The 20,903-nt window shown below is 34.1% G+C and overlaps 2 protein-coding genes across 7 annotated transcripts in view; both read right to left on the reverse strand.

The window, feature by feature from the left end:
• Positions 1-7,910, reverse strand: LOC136821725 (PRKCA-binding protein-like). 3 transcript variants are annotated; one of them, XM_067077937.1, is made up of 13 exons: positions 7,820-7,910; positions 4,873-5,113; positions 4,715-4,781; positions 4,190-4,279; positions 3,939-3,992; positions 3,715-3,777; positions 3,323-3,410; positions 2,638-2,716; positions 2,299-2,358; positions 1,915-1,965; positions 1,293-1,342; positions 757-851; positions 1-434 (listed from the first exon to the last, which is right to left on the reverse strand). In XM_067077937.1, exons 1-13 carry the CDS (start codon positions 7,852-7,854, stop codon positions 292-294), a joined length of 1,116 nt encoding a protein of 371 aa, XP_066934038.1. In that variant the 5' UTR covers positions 7,855-7,910; the 3' UTR covers positions 1-291. The 3 variants fall into 3 exon arrangements, with proteins under 3 accessions (XP_066934038.1, XP_066934039.1, XP_066934040.1); XM_067077938.1 differs by lacking the exon at positions 7,820-7,910 and adding an exon at positions 6,052-6,144; XM_067077939.1 differs by lacking the exon at positions 7,820-7,910 and adding an exon at positions 5,808-5,845.
• Positions 7,911-18,523: 10,613 nt separating this feature from the next.
• The window catches only part of LOC136821759 (calcium-dependent protein kinase C-like), a 43,542-nt gene continuing 41,162 nt past the window's right edge, over positions 18,524-20,903 (reverse strand). For 3 of the 4 annotated variants that reach the window (XM_067077972.1, XM_067077971.1, XM_067077974.1), the window contains exon 18: positions 20,495-20,707. In XM_067077972.1, the coding sequence (XP_066934073.1) occupies positions 20,558-20,707 (150 nt within the window). In that variant the 3' untranslated portion in view covers positions 20,495-20,557. Of the gene's footprint in view, positions 20,708-20,903 lie in introns of all 4 variants that reach the window. The other variant, XM_067077973.1, reaches the window with a different exon arrangement.

The following is a 20,903-nucleotide window of genomic DNA, read 5'->3' on the forward strand; positions in this document are numbered from 1 at the left end:
ATCTTTAATTTTGAAGAAAACTAATTTTGGTAAATAGAAGAGACAATCAATTATTTTTTTGTCTGTAATAGAGGGTCCTAGGCAGATTTTTGGAAAATCATGAAAAAACTTTAATTTGGATAAGAACTTATTCAGGCAAGGTAGATTCCGTCCAATAGTTCTCGCCAATATTAGTTGTTCTTTTTCCGGTGGTCCACGAGGCAATCATTATAGCCCAATCAGTCTAGAAATCCTATGATTCATAATGACCATGAAAGCTCAATTCGTAAAAAAATGGTAAAGGATGAAGTCTTAATCATCTCTAGCCATGGCACCGCCACACAGATCCACTTCAATTGGAAAGATGGTAGCTTTGGATAATTCATCTTCACATTCATTGTGGTACGTTGTCATGGCTTCAAGCATCTTTTGTAATTGGAATACCAAATCTTGCACTGAAACATAAAGGAAAGGAAACAAAATTATTTGAGTGTTTCTAAAACACATTACCCCCCCCCCCCGTGATATGGCGGAGGTCGTTTTTTGAAGGTCAAACCCCCTTAAATTTTAGTCAATATATATTTTTTTAGTTGAATTCGACTTCAAAAAAAGGAAAGTCAATAAATTAGACAGTATCCTTAACAACAATATATCTATATGAAGGTCTTTGAACACGAGAATAATGCCTTTAAATACTTATTCCAAAGTGATGGGTAGAAGCGATGATACCAATGAAAGAGAAATGCTTTGTAAACAAAATATCTTTTAAACACTCACCATGCTTGTTATCAAGAAGTTCCAACTTGACCAAAACATCAGAACGCAGCTTTGCAAAACGTTCTCTTGCTAATTGCCTGCATCGTAACACAACTCTGAATTTAACAAAGAACGTGATAAACCAATTAAAATAATAGTTTGGATAGAATAATGAGAATAGGTTTGCCAAAAGGTAATATCATTCTTACATAGCACTCAAGATCAAAAGGTTGAACGGGTTCGCAGAATGAGACATTGGGTAGAATTCTCCTTATTTTCTTATACACAACTGGATAGCTCAGCTAAAATAAGGTTTCAACCAATCACAGACGTATTTCAAGATAATGTTTCTTCAAAAAATCCAAAATCGAGAAGTTTCTCATTAATACGAGTTACTTATTTCTTACAAAACTGATATATCCTGATATATGATTTCAAGTAATTATGTAACTTTTCTGAGCAGAGTGTTCTACTAATCACGACACTATAACAGGAACCATTGTAGTAGTGCATATTCTGAATATCATAAAACTGCAAGCAAAGTCTATTTAACACACCTGTAGTCATAGTTACCAGTTTCAACTCTGTACAGCGATTCGTGAAGTGCCTAGATTGTTAGAATGAAGAAAATTTTGAGTTTGAGGGCTAGTAAACAGCAAAAACAAACCGACCATTTGATAGGGTATGGGACATAATCAATAAGTTAAAAAATTTGCTTTGGGATACTTTAATAGACCGCTGACTTTCAAAAGTGAAATCAAAAATTGCTGACTGTAAGTAAATGAAATGTTTTTTTTAAACAGTTTACAAAGTATAGCAAATATTATGGTTGCTGCTCATCTTGTGTCGACTTTATTGAAGGCGTTAATAATGTTAATATATAGCCGGGAAGAGAGCATTAACTGTAGTCTGAACTAGACTTGAAATTTTTAAAAACTAAAGGGATACCCATCACTTTCCAAGCTAACAGCACCAAAATTTTAGAATTAGAATTACAATGATTAAGTTAAGATAATAAATAACAAAGCAAGCAATAAAGAGCAATACAGGAATTGAAACTTGAAACCAAACCAATCTCTAGCTCACACGAGAATTGAAAACAGGTATTTAAATGTATACAAAACACACTCATCACGAACACACTCATCACGAACACACCAGGGAGATTTGAAAACTTACAGCATAACCATATTCTTCATCGTCCATTTCTTTCACTTTCAAACAATAAGACTGAAAAGAAGAAGAAAAACATCAAGTTTAAAAATATCCATTACAGAAAAAAAACAAAGAAATTGCTGAGAAGTAACCCCATTTTAAAATATAAATACTCCAAATAATATGCACAAAGACGAGGGATAATACCATAATTGAAGTCAGTTTGAAATGAATTAAGTTAAAACTTATTTCCACAATGGACCTACTGTTAAATCCGATAACTCAATTAAGGAATAGGGAATCTGGTACCAAATGAATCTTTAGGCTTTCAGAAAAGAACATAATTGGCCTTTAGTAGTTCAAAGATTTTGGTGAATATTATAACGAATAAGAATATTCTGTTTTTACCAAATACTCAAATTTAGCATCTAAATATTTCTGGATGGTCAACTTTGTATCTGGAATGGCCTGAAAATTAAAATCATAAAATAATATTTCAGCTTAAAAATAAGGGATCATTTTGAATTCCTTAGACAGCTCACTTCATTATTAAAATTTCAAAAACGTCAAAATATACCCTGGGCTAGTTTTCCCAAGTTACCCTTAAAGTCTTACAAACTCAAAATATTAAAATAATATTTCACCTTAACCATAAGGGATCATTTCTAAATTTTGTAGACAGCTGGTGTATTATCACAAATATAACAGATTCTACTAGATTCCAAATTGTCAACAAAATCTACATACCTTGGTCAGATAAGTATTAAGATCGCTCAGCATTGGTTTCATTTTCTTCAAGAAATCAAAACCAGATTTGTTGAAGCCCCTTAAAAATGAAATAATGGTAGATAAATTGTTGTAATAAAATAGTCAGAAAATTAATTATTATTCAAAAAACATTTCAATTGAAATGTTTTTTGAATAATAGGTAGATAAATTGTTCACATTGTTTACCTCTCTAATAAAACTCACAGGCAGTTAACTATACTGTTAGTCCAAATGCAGTTTTGCTCTATTTTGGACACATTTCTTTCATTTTCCTTATTTTCCTTGGATGAGGATAGCCAATTTTGTAATTCACAGGATTCAAAGTGAAAATTAGTTCCGTTAAGGTAACACAAATAGTAAATACTTTTAAAAAATTACTGTGGATCGTGCTATGGACCAAAATCTCCCAAAACAATGCAAAATTCATTGGGTATGGTTCTAAATTTAGCTAAAAGGTGGGCAAAAAATCTGCCTTTTGATAACACACCAACGTACCCAACCTATTTGAAGATCTGAGAAATGTCTAGCTTCATAGGTTTGAGGGAGTTTCAAACTGTTGTAAAGTGATTATATTATCTAGAAGCGCAAGTCTAAGGAAAATCCTTCCAGTGATAGAACAGGTTTAGAATACTTGACCAATTTAAAGAACAAAATGAAATGTTACCGATGGCATTCTGCAAAGATAGCAAACCCTTCACTAGCATTGGGTTGTAGCTCACGGACACCAATTGAAGCAAAGATGTCTCCCAATTCTATGAAGAAAAAAAAGAGTTCATTTTGTTGTCATTAAATCCTTTGAAAACTGGTTCCAAAACCACTTTTACGCAACTCATTTTTGTGTGCTTGGGCAAGAAAATATTCTAAAAAATTTTAGTTTAAATGAAATATCATGAGACAAAAAACGGTTGCAGAAACCATTTCAGATTCATAAACCAGGAGACAAAGCAAGGTTTTTCATACCACACAGAGAAGAGATTTTAAATATTTTACTTAATTCAAATGCAGAAAACCCTATTTCCGTCTGGGAGCTGTGAACACTGATAAAACTTTCCTTACCTTTATGAAGATTCGACATTTGAAAGTAGCTTTGTAACAGACGTTTGCTGTGTTCCACAATACCTAAAAAGTTGAAGAGTTGAGTAAAAACATGATGAATTCCAATGGATGAAAACCAATTGATTTGAAGCAAGAACCAAAGCAACTGTAAAACCTGTCATTGACTTATTGGTAGGTAGTTGTGTGCATCCAGGGGGGGTGTCTTTAAAAGTTATCAGATTTACCTTTGTAAATGAACGAGTTCTGCTCTAACTCTTCTAGCTTTTTCACCAATCCATCTGAGTATTGAAAAAAGAAAATAAGAAATAATGAAATCATGCAAATGTTACAATTTTTCAGATTGGTTTTATGTAGGATATTGAGCATAGCTCCTATTCATTAAGTTCTGGAAATCTTACTTCTCTTGAATATCTATAGTTCAGTATCTTTGTATTTGTGTAAAACCAGTGGGGATTATTAATAACACAAAACAAACCATTGCAAAGAATAGCTCGACTCAATCCAAGGGCATCAGCAGTGCCAGAGCTGATATTCTCTACCATCTTGTGCTTGACTTTCTTTAAGACTGTAAACAAAGAAACAGAAAGAAAAGAAACTCAAAACAGAATCACTATAAGAGAGGTACAAACGATTACGATCTACACAAAATTAAAACTTAATGATTGTATGAAGTTTGTTGTAGTTCACTGTTTTGCTAAAAGATTCCATTTTCTTTTCGATGGTACCAACTTTTTTTGTTGAATATGCCTTTCAAAAATTGTACCTGGTGTTTACCTATGATTTACCTTTACAGCTTATTTTGTCAGACCTTACCAGTGGACTCCTTTTGCAAAAAAGGTTTGGACCCCTACTACAAGTAAAATTTGCAAATAGTAAATTTGAGATAGATTTGACCACAAAAACATCCCTTGCATTTTGAAAACCTGGTAAAACACTGTATCCTTTTTTGTTTTCTCTTCATAGACGTTGATTTGACATTTCTATTCTAATAAGAACTTACTAATGTCAAGTGATTTGCCTTCCTTTGGATCAGCGTGAAGTTTGACATATTGAATGGTCACAATCTCCTAAAGAAACAATGAAAATTAAAAAAAAAAAAAAAACGACGACCTAAACAGTGAAATAAAAAGGAAAATCTCTAAACTCATCAAACAAAACCTTCTGTGATTGAATAGCTCTAGCGACATCCACTTTGGTCTTTCCTTTCATGGATTTGCCGTTGACACCAACAATCTCATCTCCAGCTTGAAGTGTGCCATCTTTGGCAGCTGGTGTGTTGTCAAAAACTTGGACTACGTAAAGACATGGACATAAGGGAGCACCACCTCCGATGCTGATACCAATGAGGTTCTGTTTATCTTTCTTCAGTGAAACAGAACCAGGTTTTCCACCCAATGACCTAATGTGGAGGTAGAAACATTAGTTATAAAAAACAAAATTTTTTGGTCCGACCAATTTAAAAATATTTTACCTTATTTATCTCCTTCTCAAAACAGACACAGAAAAGCTAAAAAATAAGGTCTGAAACATTTTGCTTAAAAATAAACGCTTTTATAGTGATGTGTGTTTTTTTTACAGGGCAAATTTCTAACTAACACAGGATTAACTTTTGAAAAAGTACAAAAAATGGTTAAAGAAAACTCAAATTAATTTCACTTTTAATGACTTCTAATGATCTCAGCTATAATCAGTATAAATTGATTAAAAAAAAAAACATACGAAAAGGAGAGGAAATGGGAAAATAGTGACTCAAAATTTGATACCACAATTGTTGATATTTTAGATGTGAACTAAGTGCTAAGTACTTATAGCTGCTTTAACCATTTTTAATCAGATTTAAAAGATTGCACACCAAATTCTAAAGTTTCTGTTTCCTCTTTACAGTGAAAAAGAATTTTGTACAATTTTACATTTATAACCATCAAACCGTTAACCAGACCAAAATACTTTTTGTGGGTTATTGATTAGTGGCAAAAAGCATTAATTTCTTAGGCCTAGTATTCTTTCTTGGTAACTCAAGTAGAGCTGTGGGAAAGAGTGGGTATGTATCCAAATTCATTGAAAACAAAAGTTAAATTTAAGATTCAAATTACCAATTAAACTTCACTTCCAACATTTTTTTCAAAACTAAGAAAGCTGTTACTAAAAAGATGCATACAATTATATGAATAAAGACTGATAAAAATCATACCTAGGCATTATGATGAGAAAAAAACAACTCAATGCTGTGGTTAGATTATATCAAAGATATCTAAAAAGTAAGACTCATTTCTCATAAGTGTGTATTATCAATGTCGATTTTGATCTGTAAAATATTATTACTTTCAAATCTCCTACCTCTGATCTATTAACCAATAGTTGCCTGGCATCATTGTATGGACGTCAGTACTAAAAAGATCTTGTGTTGATAAAATCTCTATATTTCAAACTTTGGCTTTTATTAAAATTTCTTACTCAAATAATAACTTGTGCTTCTGATTAAATAGATTTACTTTTATATGTGAATGTGTAACTATGATAAGGGTAAATATTATTCATGTGTTTGAAAAAGAAAAAGGATTTTTGAATTTGAAAAGCAGATTCTATTCTATCAAATGGTGTGAAATTTTCTTGCCATAGTGCTAAAGTTGTTTTAGTTAAAAACTTTGACGATGGTGTTAATAACTGTTTTTCTTTCAGTACTTTCAAATTTCAAGAGTTCATGACTATAAGGAATTTGTTAGAAATTCTGGTAAAATTGTTAAAACTTTTTTTGAATGGAAGGTAGTATTTTACAATATTGTTATTATACAAAAAGAAATAAGATTCAAGTTTTCCATTATTGACCCATCTTTTTCCTAGCCTTTTTGCCTAGTTTTTTCATAGTTGTATGAATTTTCACCATGTTAAGTTGTGAAATATAAAATATATTTGAAAATTGGATAAAAAGCTTTTCGGCTTACGCCATCATCAGTTATCATACAAGTAAAAAGAAAGTAACAAATTTATTGAAAAAATTGGAAAAAAAAAAAATGTGAGTAATTAAAAGCAATAAAAATTTAAGTGACGAATTATGAATAATTATGAATAACCAAATAGACACTCGTAGCCTTATGCTTTTCAGAAATGGAGTCACGTGAGACTTAATGATATTTATAGCTTTTAATAATTCCCTATACTGTAATATATTTTATCGTCACTTAAATTTTTATTGCTTTTAATTACTCACATTTTTTTTTTTTTTTCCAATTTTTTCAATAAATTTGTTACTTTCTTTTTACTTGTATGATAACTGATGATGGCATAAGCCGAAAAGCTTTTTATCCAATTTTCAAATATGTTTTATATTTTTTCATAGTGTTTTCTCAGTTTTTCTTAAATTTTTCCTGTACGTTTTCCTAGCTTCTTCCTAGCCTATCTAGCTTTTTCCTAGTCTTTTCCTGGCTTTTTTTAACTTTTTCCTTGCGTTTTCCTAGCTTATTCCTATCCTATTATTGTCTTACAAATCATCAGGGCTCGAAATAACGGTCGGACATCGGACATTGTCCGACCCAATTGCTGAAATGTCCGACCCAAATAGATTCTATTCGGACATCATGTCCGACCCAATTACTTTCGGTGCCTTCAAAAAATTTGTCAGATGCGTTGTGATATTTCCAAAAGAAATTATAATTTACATAGAATTAGTAACTTCTTTATTTACACACAAAAACTCTCAAAGTTGCGATCATTAGTGTTAGATATTCATTTTGTGTGATGCTTTTTCTCAACAAATGAAAGCATGCTTCAAGTAAAAATCATGGGCTTCTGACCATTAATTGGCATTTGTTTAGCTTCTTCGTGATCAATGTGAAATTCTATCAGAAGCTTGTATTAGACTTAAAGTATACCCCACATAAAAATCAATCGGACATGTCCGACCCAAATCAATTTTTGATCGGACAATGTGTCCGACCACCTAAATATCGTTATTTCGAGCCCTGAATCATAAAAGGTTTGATTTTAAATCAGTTTTTCATCCCATCACAAAAAGTGCTGAGGAGATTGAAAATTTCTAGATGAAAAAAGAATTTTCCACTCACATGGTCAAAAGGGAGAAACTATAGAAGAAAAAGAAAGGTCATACCTTGGATCCAATTCAAACTCGTAATCATAATTCATACTTCTTGGCTATTATCTTATGTTTTTTACTTTGTACTTTTCTCTCTGCAAAAAAAAGAAAAACAGAGAAAAAGGATCAAAGTCAAATTCAGTTCAAGTTCAGTTTAGTGCAGCCAAGTAAAGTGCTCTATGGCCAGGACAAGACCTATCTAGCCAATGATAATAAAAACAATATTAAATATCACTCCATGTACCGTTAGTTGGTCTAATGTCCACACTGATTGTCAAATGTTGACACTGCTTATCTATTTATTTTGTCTGGAAGATGCAATTTGCCCATAACCTTCGAATTCTATCCGAATAACCCCGTCTTACGGTAGATGAACTTGTTTGATGAGAATAATACCAAGAATTTCATTAAAGGTTTGTTTTAAACTATTTTGCAGATTTTCATAAACTATGAGAAATTACCCAAATTTTATACAATAGATGAAAAATTTGAACCAAGCCAAACTTTGATACTTCGAACTTTGATATTCCTTGGTTAGAAAAAGCTATACCTGTTGTCTTTTCTCTTTATAGAATCAACAAGCCATCAACATCAACAAATTCCACACATTTCCTCGTTAGAAGTTTTTAAATTATCTGCCATTTTGACTTTCTTGAAGCCGTTCTGAAATTAACCAATCGGGTTATGTATCAGAATTCCCATGGGAGAAAAAAACTGTTCCCGGGGGTTTGAGGAAAAAACAGAACTACCATCATTTCCTTTTTAAATAGTACTGTAAAGTATTCAAATTTACGCTAAAAAATACTTTTAACTTCCATCTAAATGATCTGCTGCAGCTAAATTCTACCATTTTAGCACGGTCCAAGGATTGAGCCGAGAACGCTTGCAGAACGCCTGTGAGCTCCCACACAGGTGAAAAACTTTAATCTGTCAACAATTTTCTCAAGCGAAAAGTACTCGAAGGGATTCTAGCTTTATGATAGTGCCGCAGATCATCAGTGGATAGTATTCAATTATCATTATCCCTTTATTTTCATTTATGGAACTTTTGCAAAAAAAAGCAAAAAGACAAAAGTGCATGTTGCCGTGTCAATTCAAGACAGCGTTTAGTCCATTTTTTCCATTTTGAGATAATTGACTTTTTTAAAGGTTTCATTTGCTGATAACTAAGAAAGAAATAATGCCAAGAGTCCATACTTTTGATATTATTATGCGGGCATTATAGTTATCTTTTTGTGGTTAAAAAGAGGTTTTAATAGCTTGCTCCAGAGGCTCTAAAATGGCATTTATTGGACTTAAGGCTGTATTGAATTGAACTTAAAATCTTCATACTTAGCAAGTTTCAAGCTAAAATTGAGCTTTAAAATGCCTTAAGTCCATTAACCAGATGTGTTGGACTTAAGGCTACACATTTCATGTCAATGCTTCGCAGAAAAATAAAATTTGGACATAAGGCTCCCCAAGACTTTTTACCCTAAAATTCAGGACTTAAGGCTGTTTATACTCCCCTAAACCCAACCGTAACCGTAACGCAAACACAAAGAAACAACGTAACCGGAAAGCAAGAGAACGTTATAAATTGAGAAAGCTGAAAAAGTACTTTACAAGTGACGGGATGAATTCAGTTGTCAATCTGTCAAGTACCAACATTACATACCACCAGAAACTGCTACTTTCATTAGGAACCGGTTTCATTCCATCGTCTACCAATAACAACAAAGAAGAGGAGATCCTCATTCTGGAGGGCTTTCGGACACTTAACCGTATTGGAGATCTGGATGAAAAGTTATCCGAATTGTCAAATGAAAACGAGAACAGTTTACCAGCCAACAGTAATGGTGACCCCCCTAACGATCCACAGAATAATGAGAAATTTGATAGGAGTAAAAGCATTCCAAGGAAATTGAGATATTCCCAACCGAAAGAAAGGGATCTTCGAAATGGTGTCACAAAACAACTACAAAAAGAGATTGAGGAAGTCAACCAAAAATGTATTACTCTCACACGTTCCAACAAAAGCAGACACGACAATTTGCCAAAAATACTGCGTACTGCATTATCAGAACTGAAACTCTTGACGAAACAAAAAATTATCGATATCAGAAAGGTTGACAAAGGTAACCTTATTCTTATCATAGACTTCGCAGAAAGAAAGATAATTGAGGAAATAAACATTTCTAAAATCGCAAAATTATGTGAAACACAATCTTCCAACTGGAAAGATAATCGCAAATTTATTGATGATAAAATGACGGAGTTGTATGATATAGATTTTATTACTAGACGTGAATTAACAGCTGTCACTGGAATCTTACCAGGTGGATCCAAAGGGAACTTGAAAAATCAGGATGGTACGAGAAAGGACACTCGCGCTATCGATTCAAATGAATGCTTCGTACAGCAATCAACACCATACGTTTACCCTTTGCTGAAAGCTCATAAATTGAACATTGACGATTTACGTAAGATTAAACCTGATGAGGTCAGTCTCAAAATTCCAGCTCGTCTTGTTGTTGGTATGTCGTCGTCGTGCCAAATGTCCCGTGTTCAATCCTGGTTGGAAGCTTTCCTAACTCCACTTTCAAAACTTTATGGTAAATTTGAATATACAAAGGACTCGACTGATATCCTTATTGATTTTGATAAACTGAATGAACTAGCGACTAATGAATCATGGGATTTTTCAGATCTCATCTTGTTCGGTATCGATGTTCAAGCCCTGTATCCTTCTGTGAAATTCGAGCATCTCCGAAAAGCTTTAATGAACTGTTTTGATAAATGCACTGATTGGTCTATTCAAATCAAATCTACTCTTCTAGACCTGATCATTTACACACTGGAAAACCAGCAAATAACTTGGGACAATAAGTTTTATATGCTGGACAAAGGTATCCCTACAGGAGGTAAACACTGTGTACCATTAGCGAATATCTTCCTGAGTTTTATTATGAGGGACTTATTGGAAAATAACCCAGGATTTCGTCGTATATTTGAAACTAATTTGAAACTTTGGAAGAGATTTATAGATGACTGTGGAGGGGTCTTTCGCGACAAAAGCAAATTCGATGACTTTTTCGAGACATTAAATACACAGTTCAATAAATTCGACCTTCTTCTTACAAACGAAATTTCGGAAGAAAAACTCCACTTGCTTGACATTGAAATTTTCATCGTAGATGGTCAATTCCACACTAGGGAATACCGCAAGCAAACTGCTTCTACCTCATATGTTAAGTTTGGATCAGCCCATCCCCGTCATTCCTTCAAGGGAGTAGTTAAAAGTCAACTCGTTAGACTTCGTCGTCTTTGCTCTAGAGATTCGGACTTCCTTGACGCTGTAGCTCTTCTGCGACAACGCTGTATCAATTCTGGTTATCCTATCGAAATGGTAGATAATATTCTCTCACAAGCTCATTCTCTTCAACGCAATCTTGTTCAAGTCCCGAAAACAAATGAATCTGAAATCAACTCTGTCCGGTGGGTAGTCCTCTCAGACACCTCATATGTAAAGGATATTGATCATTTTGCCACCCAAATCAACAGAACTCTAAACCATCATAAAGTAAAATTAGACATTGTTAAATCAACAGGGTCTTCAATTGGTAATCTTCTTTTTCACAACAATGTACAAAGTCATTTTCCTAAGCCATGTTCTCGTCGTTGTGATATCTGTTCTAATGAAATTCGAAATGAAAACACTCACGTTGAGTCCCCAACTAATGGCAGGAGCTACCCCATTAACGCACGTCTAACTTGTACTGATTGTGGTATCTACTGTATCTCATGTTCGTGTTTATCTATGTACATTGGGAAAACCACCACCCATTTCAACCAGCGTTTTAAAGAACATTTCCAACAATCGAGAACTTCAGCAGTGTTAGAACACTCAAAAGTATGTAGTGTTGGAAAAGAAAAAACTGACTTTGCTGTCCAATATCTGGAAAGCATTCATTCAAGGGGGAAATATACATTGTCAGAAAGGGAATATCTATGGAACGAACGTTTGAGGGGGGTTTTAAATATTCAAAAAACTTTGAAAAGCTGATTTTTATACTTGTGACTGATTCTGTATATACACTATTTATTTGTGACACATGATATAATTTTTATTTATCTATTTTTAGAACTAAAAACACTGATGATGATTATTAAATCGAAACATGTATGAAAAATAAAAATTAACATGCTTGGTTAAGTTTACCGACTATGCCTTCACTACTCATTTAAGGCTGTTTATGGTTGATATTATGGAACATTCTAAATTCTTTTTTTTTTGAATTGCAAAATACACCACTTTCCTATAAGAATTCTGTGGATTTGAGGCCATTTTTGGAAAACGTGCATGCTGAAATAGGGGGTTATGGTCTTAACTCAATTTTCGAAAAAATGGACTTAAGTCTGTCTTGAATTGACACGGCGATGTGTGGTCCTCTTTGCTTGATTATAGTTTTGATTCCCATTGAAAAATCATATTCCGGTTTTTATGTTATTAGATGCTGTTTTAGAGCTTTAGAGGCTAGCCTGCATGTGTGGAGTTATTATGACAAGGCCTAACAAATCAAAACACCTGTCTTGGGAATTGAATAACAAAATTTGGTTGGTTGATTCTGGCTGCTGCACCTTTTGCAATTTATCATTTTGTTTCATTTCAAGTTTCAATTGTCTTGGCAGTCTAAGCTTAAACTCCTATATCAGGATTAGAAACTAGGCTAATCTTACCTCTTTTATCTTTCCCTTTACAACAGTACAATGCTGACAAGTTGACACAACACATTGACAAGTAATCTCTGTGAGATAAGTTTATATATCGAAATCTGCAACAAAAACAAAAGTGGTCTCTTCTACTGATTGCTTGAGCCCCTTCGCAGCTGTTTATCAAATTTCCACCAATTAGATTGCCACATTTCCTATGGCCCTTCTTTTGGTTTTTCTCAATGCCTTGCACAAAGGGCGACTGTAAAATCCCACCCTTCATAATATTTGTTTCAATCCGTGATCCTGTATGGCTTAGGTTTTTTCTCAAGAAAGCGGGAGTTTGATGCAAGAGTTACATTGTCAACAAAGTGCCATAAAAAATCATTGAATAAAAGAAGAGCTTTAAATCTTAAATATTTTCATTTTGAAGAATTCCCAGTGCAGCTGGAACTTCGATATTTGAGGATTACAATTTTACCAGCTTTTTAGCGATTTTTGCCTCGCTAACCCAAATCTCACAAATTAGAGTTTTGAAATTAGAATAGAGAATAAAGATGAGGTGGCAATCCTGCACAAAGGGAGCTACTTTGTTTCCACCTTATTTTGCACCCACGATAGAATGGTCCAAAAACAGGCGTGTTACAAATGATAAACAATCTTATTTTGTAAGTGTTAATTTCCTGAGAGATACAAATAGTATATTGAATATTATTAACTTATTTATTTAAGTATTTTTTAGCGTAAATTTAAAATTATGGCTAAATAAAAAGCAAATGATGCGATGGCAGTTGTGTTTTTTCCTCAAACCCCCGGAAAAAGTTTTTTTGCTGACTTTTTACAAATCTCGGAAAATAACTCCCATAGGCATTCCTATACCTAATCCGATTGGTTAATTTCAGAACAGCTTAAAGAAAGTCATAATGGCAGATAATTTAAAAGTTTCTGATGAGGAAATGTGTGGAATTTGTTGATGTTGATGGCTTGTTGATTCTAGTAAGGAGAAAAGAAAACAGGTATAGCTTTTTCTAACCAAGGAATATTGAAGCTCCAGCTACACTGATTGGTGCAAAAAATTGGTTCAACCAATTCAAAATAGGGGATTTGGAAAACTTTCTATGTTTGGTTTTTTGCACAAACCCCTGTAACTATGGGCGAGCACCCTGTTGGCGTTACTAAGGTGTTGGTATGAAATCGAAAGTGAAACCACTGAAAATGAAAGTAAAATCGGCCCGCACTCCAAATACCGTAATTTTGATATAGAAGTTTAAGCATAGACTGCTTGGGATCTTGAGCTTGATTCAGGTATATAACTCTCATCCTTATTGTTGTAGATGACTGATGATGGGTGATGTTGAGGACCCTCGCGGCGCTCTGGAAACTTCTGAAGCTTTCCGGAGCAGCTAAAAAAACACTGTTTTTCTCTCTGGAAAAAAGGGAAAAATGTCTCACACCTATTATGTGATTTAGCGGAAGAAGGTGCTTGTTGATGTGAAAATTGTCAACAAAGAGGACGATCGAAAGATTCAAGATTCAAATGTTATTGATAAAAATGTAACAATTTTAGCATTATTGAGGGAAGGTTACAATTTTATCAATATTTTGAATTATATGGTGTTACAGCAGGCTGCATCGTTTGAGGCGTGTGATAGCACGCGCACACCTCCACACACACCTAAAATCTTTGAGGAGAGTGATTAATCACATAAATTTGGATTTTACTACTTAAAGTTATGCATAGCACTCCTTATCACACGCCTAAAGTACTTTTTAGGAGTGCGATTGACCACACGCCTGGAATTTTCAAATGACAAAGCCTGTTACAGAGTGTAATGAAGAGACCCAGGCAAAATACTTGAATACTGTCAACTGCTCTAACTTGGGACGGTTGGTCAAAACATGAGACTGTTAATATCTGGACTGTATTTTTACCTATTGTTAAATCACTTTGACAACAAATTTGTTTCGATACTTCCACCAAGTTTATCAACCACACTTCTTCTTTCATTCATATATCACAAAAATAGATAAGATATGTCTAGAAAAGCTGCATCTGACAAAAGTAATTATCGTGAGTGGTCCTAAATTCAACAGCCCTGCCCAAATTCAACAGCCCTGCCTAAATCCAACAGCTCTGCCTAAATCCGACCCCCCCAAATAACTGCTATGTTTACAAACATTCCCTCTCCAAGTTGAACAATGAACGATTGCAAGAACTCTTGAAGCAAAACATCTAACAAGATAACTATAATGTCAAGATGTCAATTAATGTGATAAAAAATTTTTAGTGTTTCACTATGGAATTTTTTTCATATTTCAATTTCAAAAGCCTACTCGGTGCGAAAGAGAAATTGTGTATTTTTTAATACGCTGTTCATTAACTCAAATCCAATGACTTATGGAGGTTTGGTGAAATGGTGGCCAAATTGCCGTCCCATGTCTTGTCAGATAGTCCCAAGCAGTCAAGAAGAAGTGCAAGTTAGGATACCTTTGGCAATCTCTCCTACTTTAGGAGAGTATCTTAAATTGGATAAAAAAGAGTATCTAAAATAGTAATCAACATCCTAGTTTGGATACTAAAAACCTGTATTTTTCACCAACCAGAGACATCCACGCCATCTTACCACTTCTAAGATGCAAATAATAAGCAAATGAGATTGTGTACTGAATTTCATCGAGTTTGGCTGGCAGAATGCAAAACTATAGCCCAAAACCACTCAAATGTGCTAACTAGCATACGCGAACGCTTTTTTTGCTCGAAAATCACCCAGGCCCCTTCTTTCGGACCGTAGCAGGCCGTTCCGTAAAAAGAAAAACAAATCTTTAGCTCGTGTTCACAAAATTTTAGGCTCTGAACGGCAGATTATTAAGGATGTTAATTTTCGAGTAACCCGCCAGAAAAATTACTTGAAATTTTGGTCAGTGGTGCAAATCTTGATGAAGAAAAGGTTTGCATAGTTTTCCAAACGTAGGGCGGTCTGAAGTCCCGTATTTTCCCGCGGGACAAAAGACGCGGCAAGGAAAAATGTATAAAAATAAAATTTAATATCTAAATGATAAAGTAACATATCTACATGTTTTTTTCTTCTTAGTAGAAAAGAATTTATTTACCTTTATGCATTGCAAAAAAACAGAAGTCTTTAAAGTTCTTCGTTCTTTCGCAATCTTCGATTTTCAGACCTAGGGTAGCCCTGATTGTTGTGAACAGGATCTCGGCACCCGAATTTTGAAAAACCATGGTTACTTTTGTTAAGATTGCAATGGAGCAAATTGGTCCCGTAACAAACGGTTTTTTGAGCTTGAAAGATGGTAGATCAAGCTACCTTTTGAAATCTTTCGATCAGGGGGGGTTCGCGTGTTGTCTTTCAGCAAATTTGAATCAAAAAAGTAAACCCAAAAATTTTCAAGTAATCCGTTGACTTTTTATGTGGGTGTAAGGTAGGGCGAGGGGAATTAATGAACGGGTTTACCGTCGCGTTGGAAAGAATATTCGATGCGGCAAAAGTTCATTATTCATTATTTTTCAATACCGTACACATCGGCGCGCGCCCGAAACCTTCAGTATAAAGAAAGTTGCCTTTTTGTCACTTTTTTTCCATTGAAAACAAAAAACCTTTGGATATTTAGACTCCCAAAACATTGTAGAATCTTTTGATTATCAAACTAAGAGAAAAATAAAGAGTTTTAACCTTTAAATCTAATCATATTTCCTTTGAGTTTAAACTTTCACAAAGTCATGTAAATTTCGACTGACCTCCTTAAACCTTACCAAATGCGGATCAAAGCAGTAACCTAAAAAATTCAGGTCAAAGTGTCTGCTCTCCTATCTAGGATACCTAAATCTCCAAATAGGATACAACTCTCCTAGTTAGGAGAGATTGCCGAAGGTATCCTAACTTGCACTTGTTCTTGACTGCCAAGTTAGAGCAGTTGACGATAGTTTTTAACTAATTTGTGGGTCAGTTTTCCCTATAAAAGATGAACTCCAGAAACAGAAACAGAATCATTATAGGTATAATAAATTCTGAAATGCCATAAAGACTGTACAGATGAGATTCAAATAAGAAATAGAAAATAGAAATAGACAGTTCTTCATGCCATGGAAAAAAACCTGCCTTGTTTTTTTTTCCTGTGCTTGGTAAAATCATACTCTACTCCACCTCACTTTTTGAGTCAAATCTAAATAATATATATACTTATATACTTCTATTTCTTACAAAGTAAGATAACAAATAACTGAATTAATTAAGAACCAATAAATCATGAAAATAGAAAAAATTATGAGATGAGATCATTCTGTTTCTTCCGTCATGTTTGTTGCTTGATCTTTACGTTACTTTTTTATGTGCAGGATGAAACGGGATTTTTTACGGTACTGTTGAAAAAGGCAATCGGCAAACAATAGACCTGTACTTTGCTTCAACTTCAAGGAAGAAAGGCTTCGCGAATTTATTGCGACGAAAGATTTGTGAAATTTGAAAATTAAATTCCCTCTGAAAAAACTTTTTTGGCCATATCCGCCAAATTAAATTCCCGCCAAAATTTCTTCCTTTGGTAGTCTGAATTACAGAATAGATATACTTCCTATCATGTTCATGTTCCTATATAAGAAACTTTTTCGCTAGAAGATGCAAGATGAGCAGAAGCCTAGAAACGGGAGGCAAGGCACTTTCATTTTCAACATAAATAGGTGTAAGTAACTTGAAGCATTAGCTTTGAAAGATGTAGAGTTTATTTGCACTTGATCTGATGGAGAGTGACTTGAGTGATTCGGAGGACGGTAGTAAAAGTGCGAAAGCAGCCGGCGAGGTAGCCTATACTAAAGACATCATCGTCGAAGTGGAACTTACTAAGAAACGAGATGAAAAATCCCGGTTTTTAGTGAGGTGCTCGCTACCGGCGAGGCGACCTTTTTTTCCGATGTGTTCTGAGACTGTGAGAGTATGTTTCAGCTAGAAATTTTGATCTGTTCTGATAAGATCTTCGAAAATCAATCAGTTAGAAATAATGATGTGATTGTTCTGACGAGACAGGGGTAAAATCAAGGTCATCAAACGTGTTCTTGTTGTCTAGGTAACCCTAGAAGCCTCAGAACACATCTTTCGAAAGCAGCCACCGGGAGCAAAAGACGAAAAAGCTGTTCCGGAGACACCCCTCAGCTGGAAATGGCCTAGGTGTTCCAGAAATTTTCCTAAAATTTGCTCCTGGGAATACATAGCTGTTCCCCAGAAAAATCCTAAAGCTCTGCATCAGCTCTCCAGCTGGTTGATTCCATGTAGTTCTTCACAATTGATATAGTAATAAAACTTGAGAGCTGTTCCTGTAAGTCAACTACAATCTCGGTCAAAATATATTGGGAATTTAAAGCTCGGGGTTTATAGGTTTATGAACTTCCAGGCTATATTCTGAGCCCTATTCGACCATTCTTAGACTTTTAGTTCCTCAGATCCTAAGGTCCTCACTCTAGCGTTAAAACTCAGAGTTAAAACTCTATCCGTCCAACCTAATTTAGAGCACTTCCAAATCGTTTGTGGTTGTAAAATTTCGTGGGAATTTCCCTTTTTTCTCAAATATTATCTGTATTATGACTTTGATTGTAGCTGGAAATCTGGAGCTGTTCCGGTCGAGATTAAGTTTTTTTCCGGACAGAGATTGAGCTGTATCTTAAGTTAGCCAGCTGGAAATTCCGCAGAACTGTTTCGGGTCGATTTTTCGGAGTCTTTAGACAGTTTGCAATAAGACGCTCCTGGAAAAGTGCCCTACTGGAGCAGGAACAGCTCAATTTGCTGGCAAATTGAAAAAAATGAGCTGTTCCTCTAAAATCAAATCTTAAATAGCAAAACTATCTGCTGGGTGGTTTAGGTTATGGAGATGAAACCATAAAATAAAATTTCTTGGAATAGAAAAATCGTCAAATTTATAGAAAGATTAAAATTATAAAGCAAGGTTCTGGGATCTGCCGATCGCACGATTCCTTCAGCAAAACAATTTTTTGGGAATCGAAAAATCAGTAACCAAAAACAGAAATCAATATAATAATTTTTTGTTTAGTGAAAGCTATTCAACAAAACATAATGATTTACAAGAGGGGTAGGAAAATAAAAACGAAAACATATGATAAACACTTAGATTACAGCGTGTACAGTACCAAAAACAATAACAATACCGTAATTCCATCAATTTTCGAGCGCCTCTTATTTTCGCGCAAAACACGTGCCTATTTTTTTGCACATTTATGGTCGCACGAAAATTAAAGGGTGCGCGAATATCCTTTTTACGAATTGCGCGAAAATAAAAGGCGCGCGAAAATTAACGGAATAACAATAATAACAATAATGCAGCGTGACCAAAATAATTAATTGATTAAAAAACAAAAATAATATTATACCAAATAAATCATTAAAATTCCACAAAAATAAACAATTAAAGTGTCATAAACAAAAATAATTAAAGAGTGAAAAAGTATGACAATTTTTTGAAGTTTCCTAAGGCATATTATAAATAGGGGAAGTTACATAATATTACAGACTGGTAGAAAATGAACAATAATTGGTGCAGAAAAATAATAAAATAAAAAAATGATATTTTTTTCCAAATCTAATACAAAAGAAAAATGAGATGTGACGGAGTAAACGATTTGTCATAAAGATTAATCATCAAAAGCGTGAAGGGGAAGTGAAATAGAGGCCATGTAAACAAACGCAGACCAAAATTTTGATAAGTTAAGTTTCCAAAAGTTGATGTTGTAAAATTTTCTTCCTTTACGAAGATACGAGTTCTTAAGATTTTGGCATTTTTTAGCAAGAGTGTTCTGACAAAATTGTTCTGATAAAAAAAATTGTAATAGGAATTCGCATAAGAGGCCAAGCTAAGAAAAGGAGACCAAAACAGAAAATAATAGAAGTGAAGTGTTTTTACATGCACCCTCACGAACAATAAAGGAAAGAATTAAAATTTCGATTATTTTTTCTTCTGAAGTATCGTTTTGAACAGCAGGTAGAACGTTATTGACCTTTTCATAAATTACCTCAAAAACAACAACTGCCTCAAATTCAGAAGACAATTATTACCAAGGTAACTCCGAAGCTCTATCTCACGAGACTTAAAAATGACAATTTTTTGATATCGTCGAGTTTTGATGATTCAAAATGTTAATTTGTGTCAAGTACCCATAGAGATCCATTCAAAATGAGGCATTAGATGTTTGCAAAGTAATTTATGAAAAGGTCTCTTACCCATCTTGATAAACGTGTAACATCATGATAAATGTTTGGTCCCAACAATATAATAAAAGAAATGGTCAGTTATTCAATCTACAATAAGTCATCTAAAGAACATAACTATTTAAATACTGTAGACACATTTTTTTAATAACTATCTTTTAATTTTAAGTAATTAATAATACCGTGATAAAGACCCAACAAAAAAACTTTTAATAATAACCCTACCTCACTAGGTTTTAATCCTATCTATTCCCTAAAAAGCACTAATGACGTTAAGCGTGTTAAGATTTATGAACTTGCTGAAAATTTCAAAATTTCGAATTATAAGGTCAAACAACCATGAGTATAAGGGGGTTGCTAAGTTCCTATACTTGAAAGACTTTGTAATCTATCACACAGACGATAATAATAATAATAATATAAATTACGTGTATTTTACAAGTCCCTGTTTAACCTCTGTATGCAACCAGTCATCTGGTTCATTTTCAAATAAAACTACAAAGAAGTGAGTGCCATTTTTTTTTTGGCGTGCTACAAAATCTCAAGTATTTTTTTGTGTAATTAATGTTATTTGTAAGACATTTCTAAACCAGAATTCTATAACGATGTCATTAGCGCATGCGTTGATACTTGTTCTTTAGCGGTAAGCTGTCTTCACAGTTCGTATGGGGTTGCTTGTTTTAGAACGCCAACAGAACTCAATTTTCTGTGAGTGAAAACCAGGTCTAGCACTTACACTATGCGTGGTTTCTACTAACGTCAATAGAAAAAATGATTTTCAGTGTTTGTTTGTAACTAGAACTGTGTAAGTGGTATTTGTTTTCTCAGGGCGTGTATTTTACTGACCAACAAAAGTATTATTGATGTAAGAGAAGTTTTCGAAGACCCTTTGATCGACGTGTTGAATGAAATTACGGTCGATGGGCGTCAGGCGAGTTGCTTCTTCTGTAAATTCTGGATCGAAATTGTCATGTGACCTCTTGGATTTCTGTGGAAGAAAATAAACGGGAAATTGTGAATTTTGATATTAGTTTACGACGGGTTTAATGTTCTTGATGAAGCACAAACACCAGTAAAGATTGATTGTGGTAAATAACGAACGAACGAACGAACGAACGAACGAACGAACGAACGAACGAACGAACGAACGAACGAACGAACGAACGAACGAACGAACGAACGAA

The sequence above is a fragment of the Clytia hemisphaerica genome, unplaced genomic scaffold (assembly GCF_902728285.1).
Source record: "Clytia hemisphaerica strain Z4C2 unplaced genomic scaffold, Clytia hemisphaerica genome assembly, whole genome shotgun sequence".
NCBI classification, from domain to species: Eukaryota; Metazoa; Cnidaria; class Hydrozoa; order Leptothecata; family Clytiidae; genus Clytia; species Clytia hemisphaerica.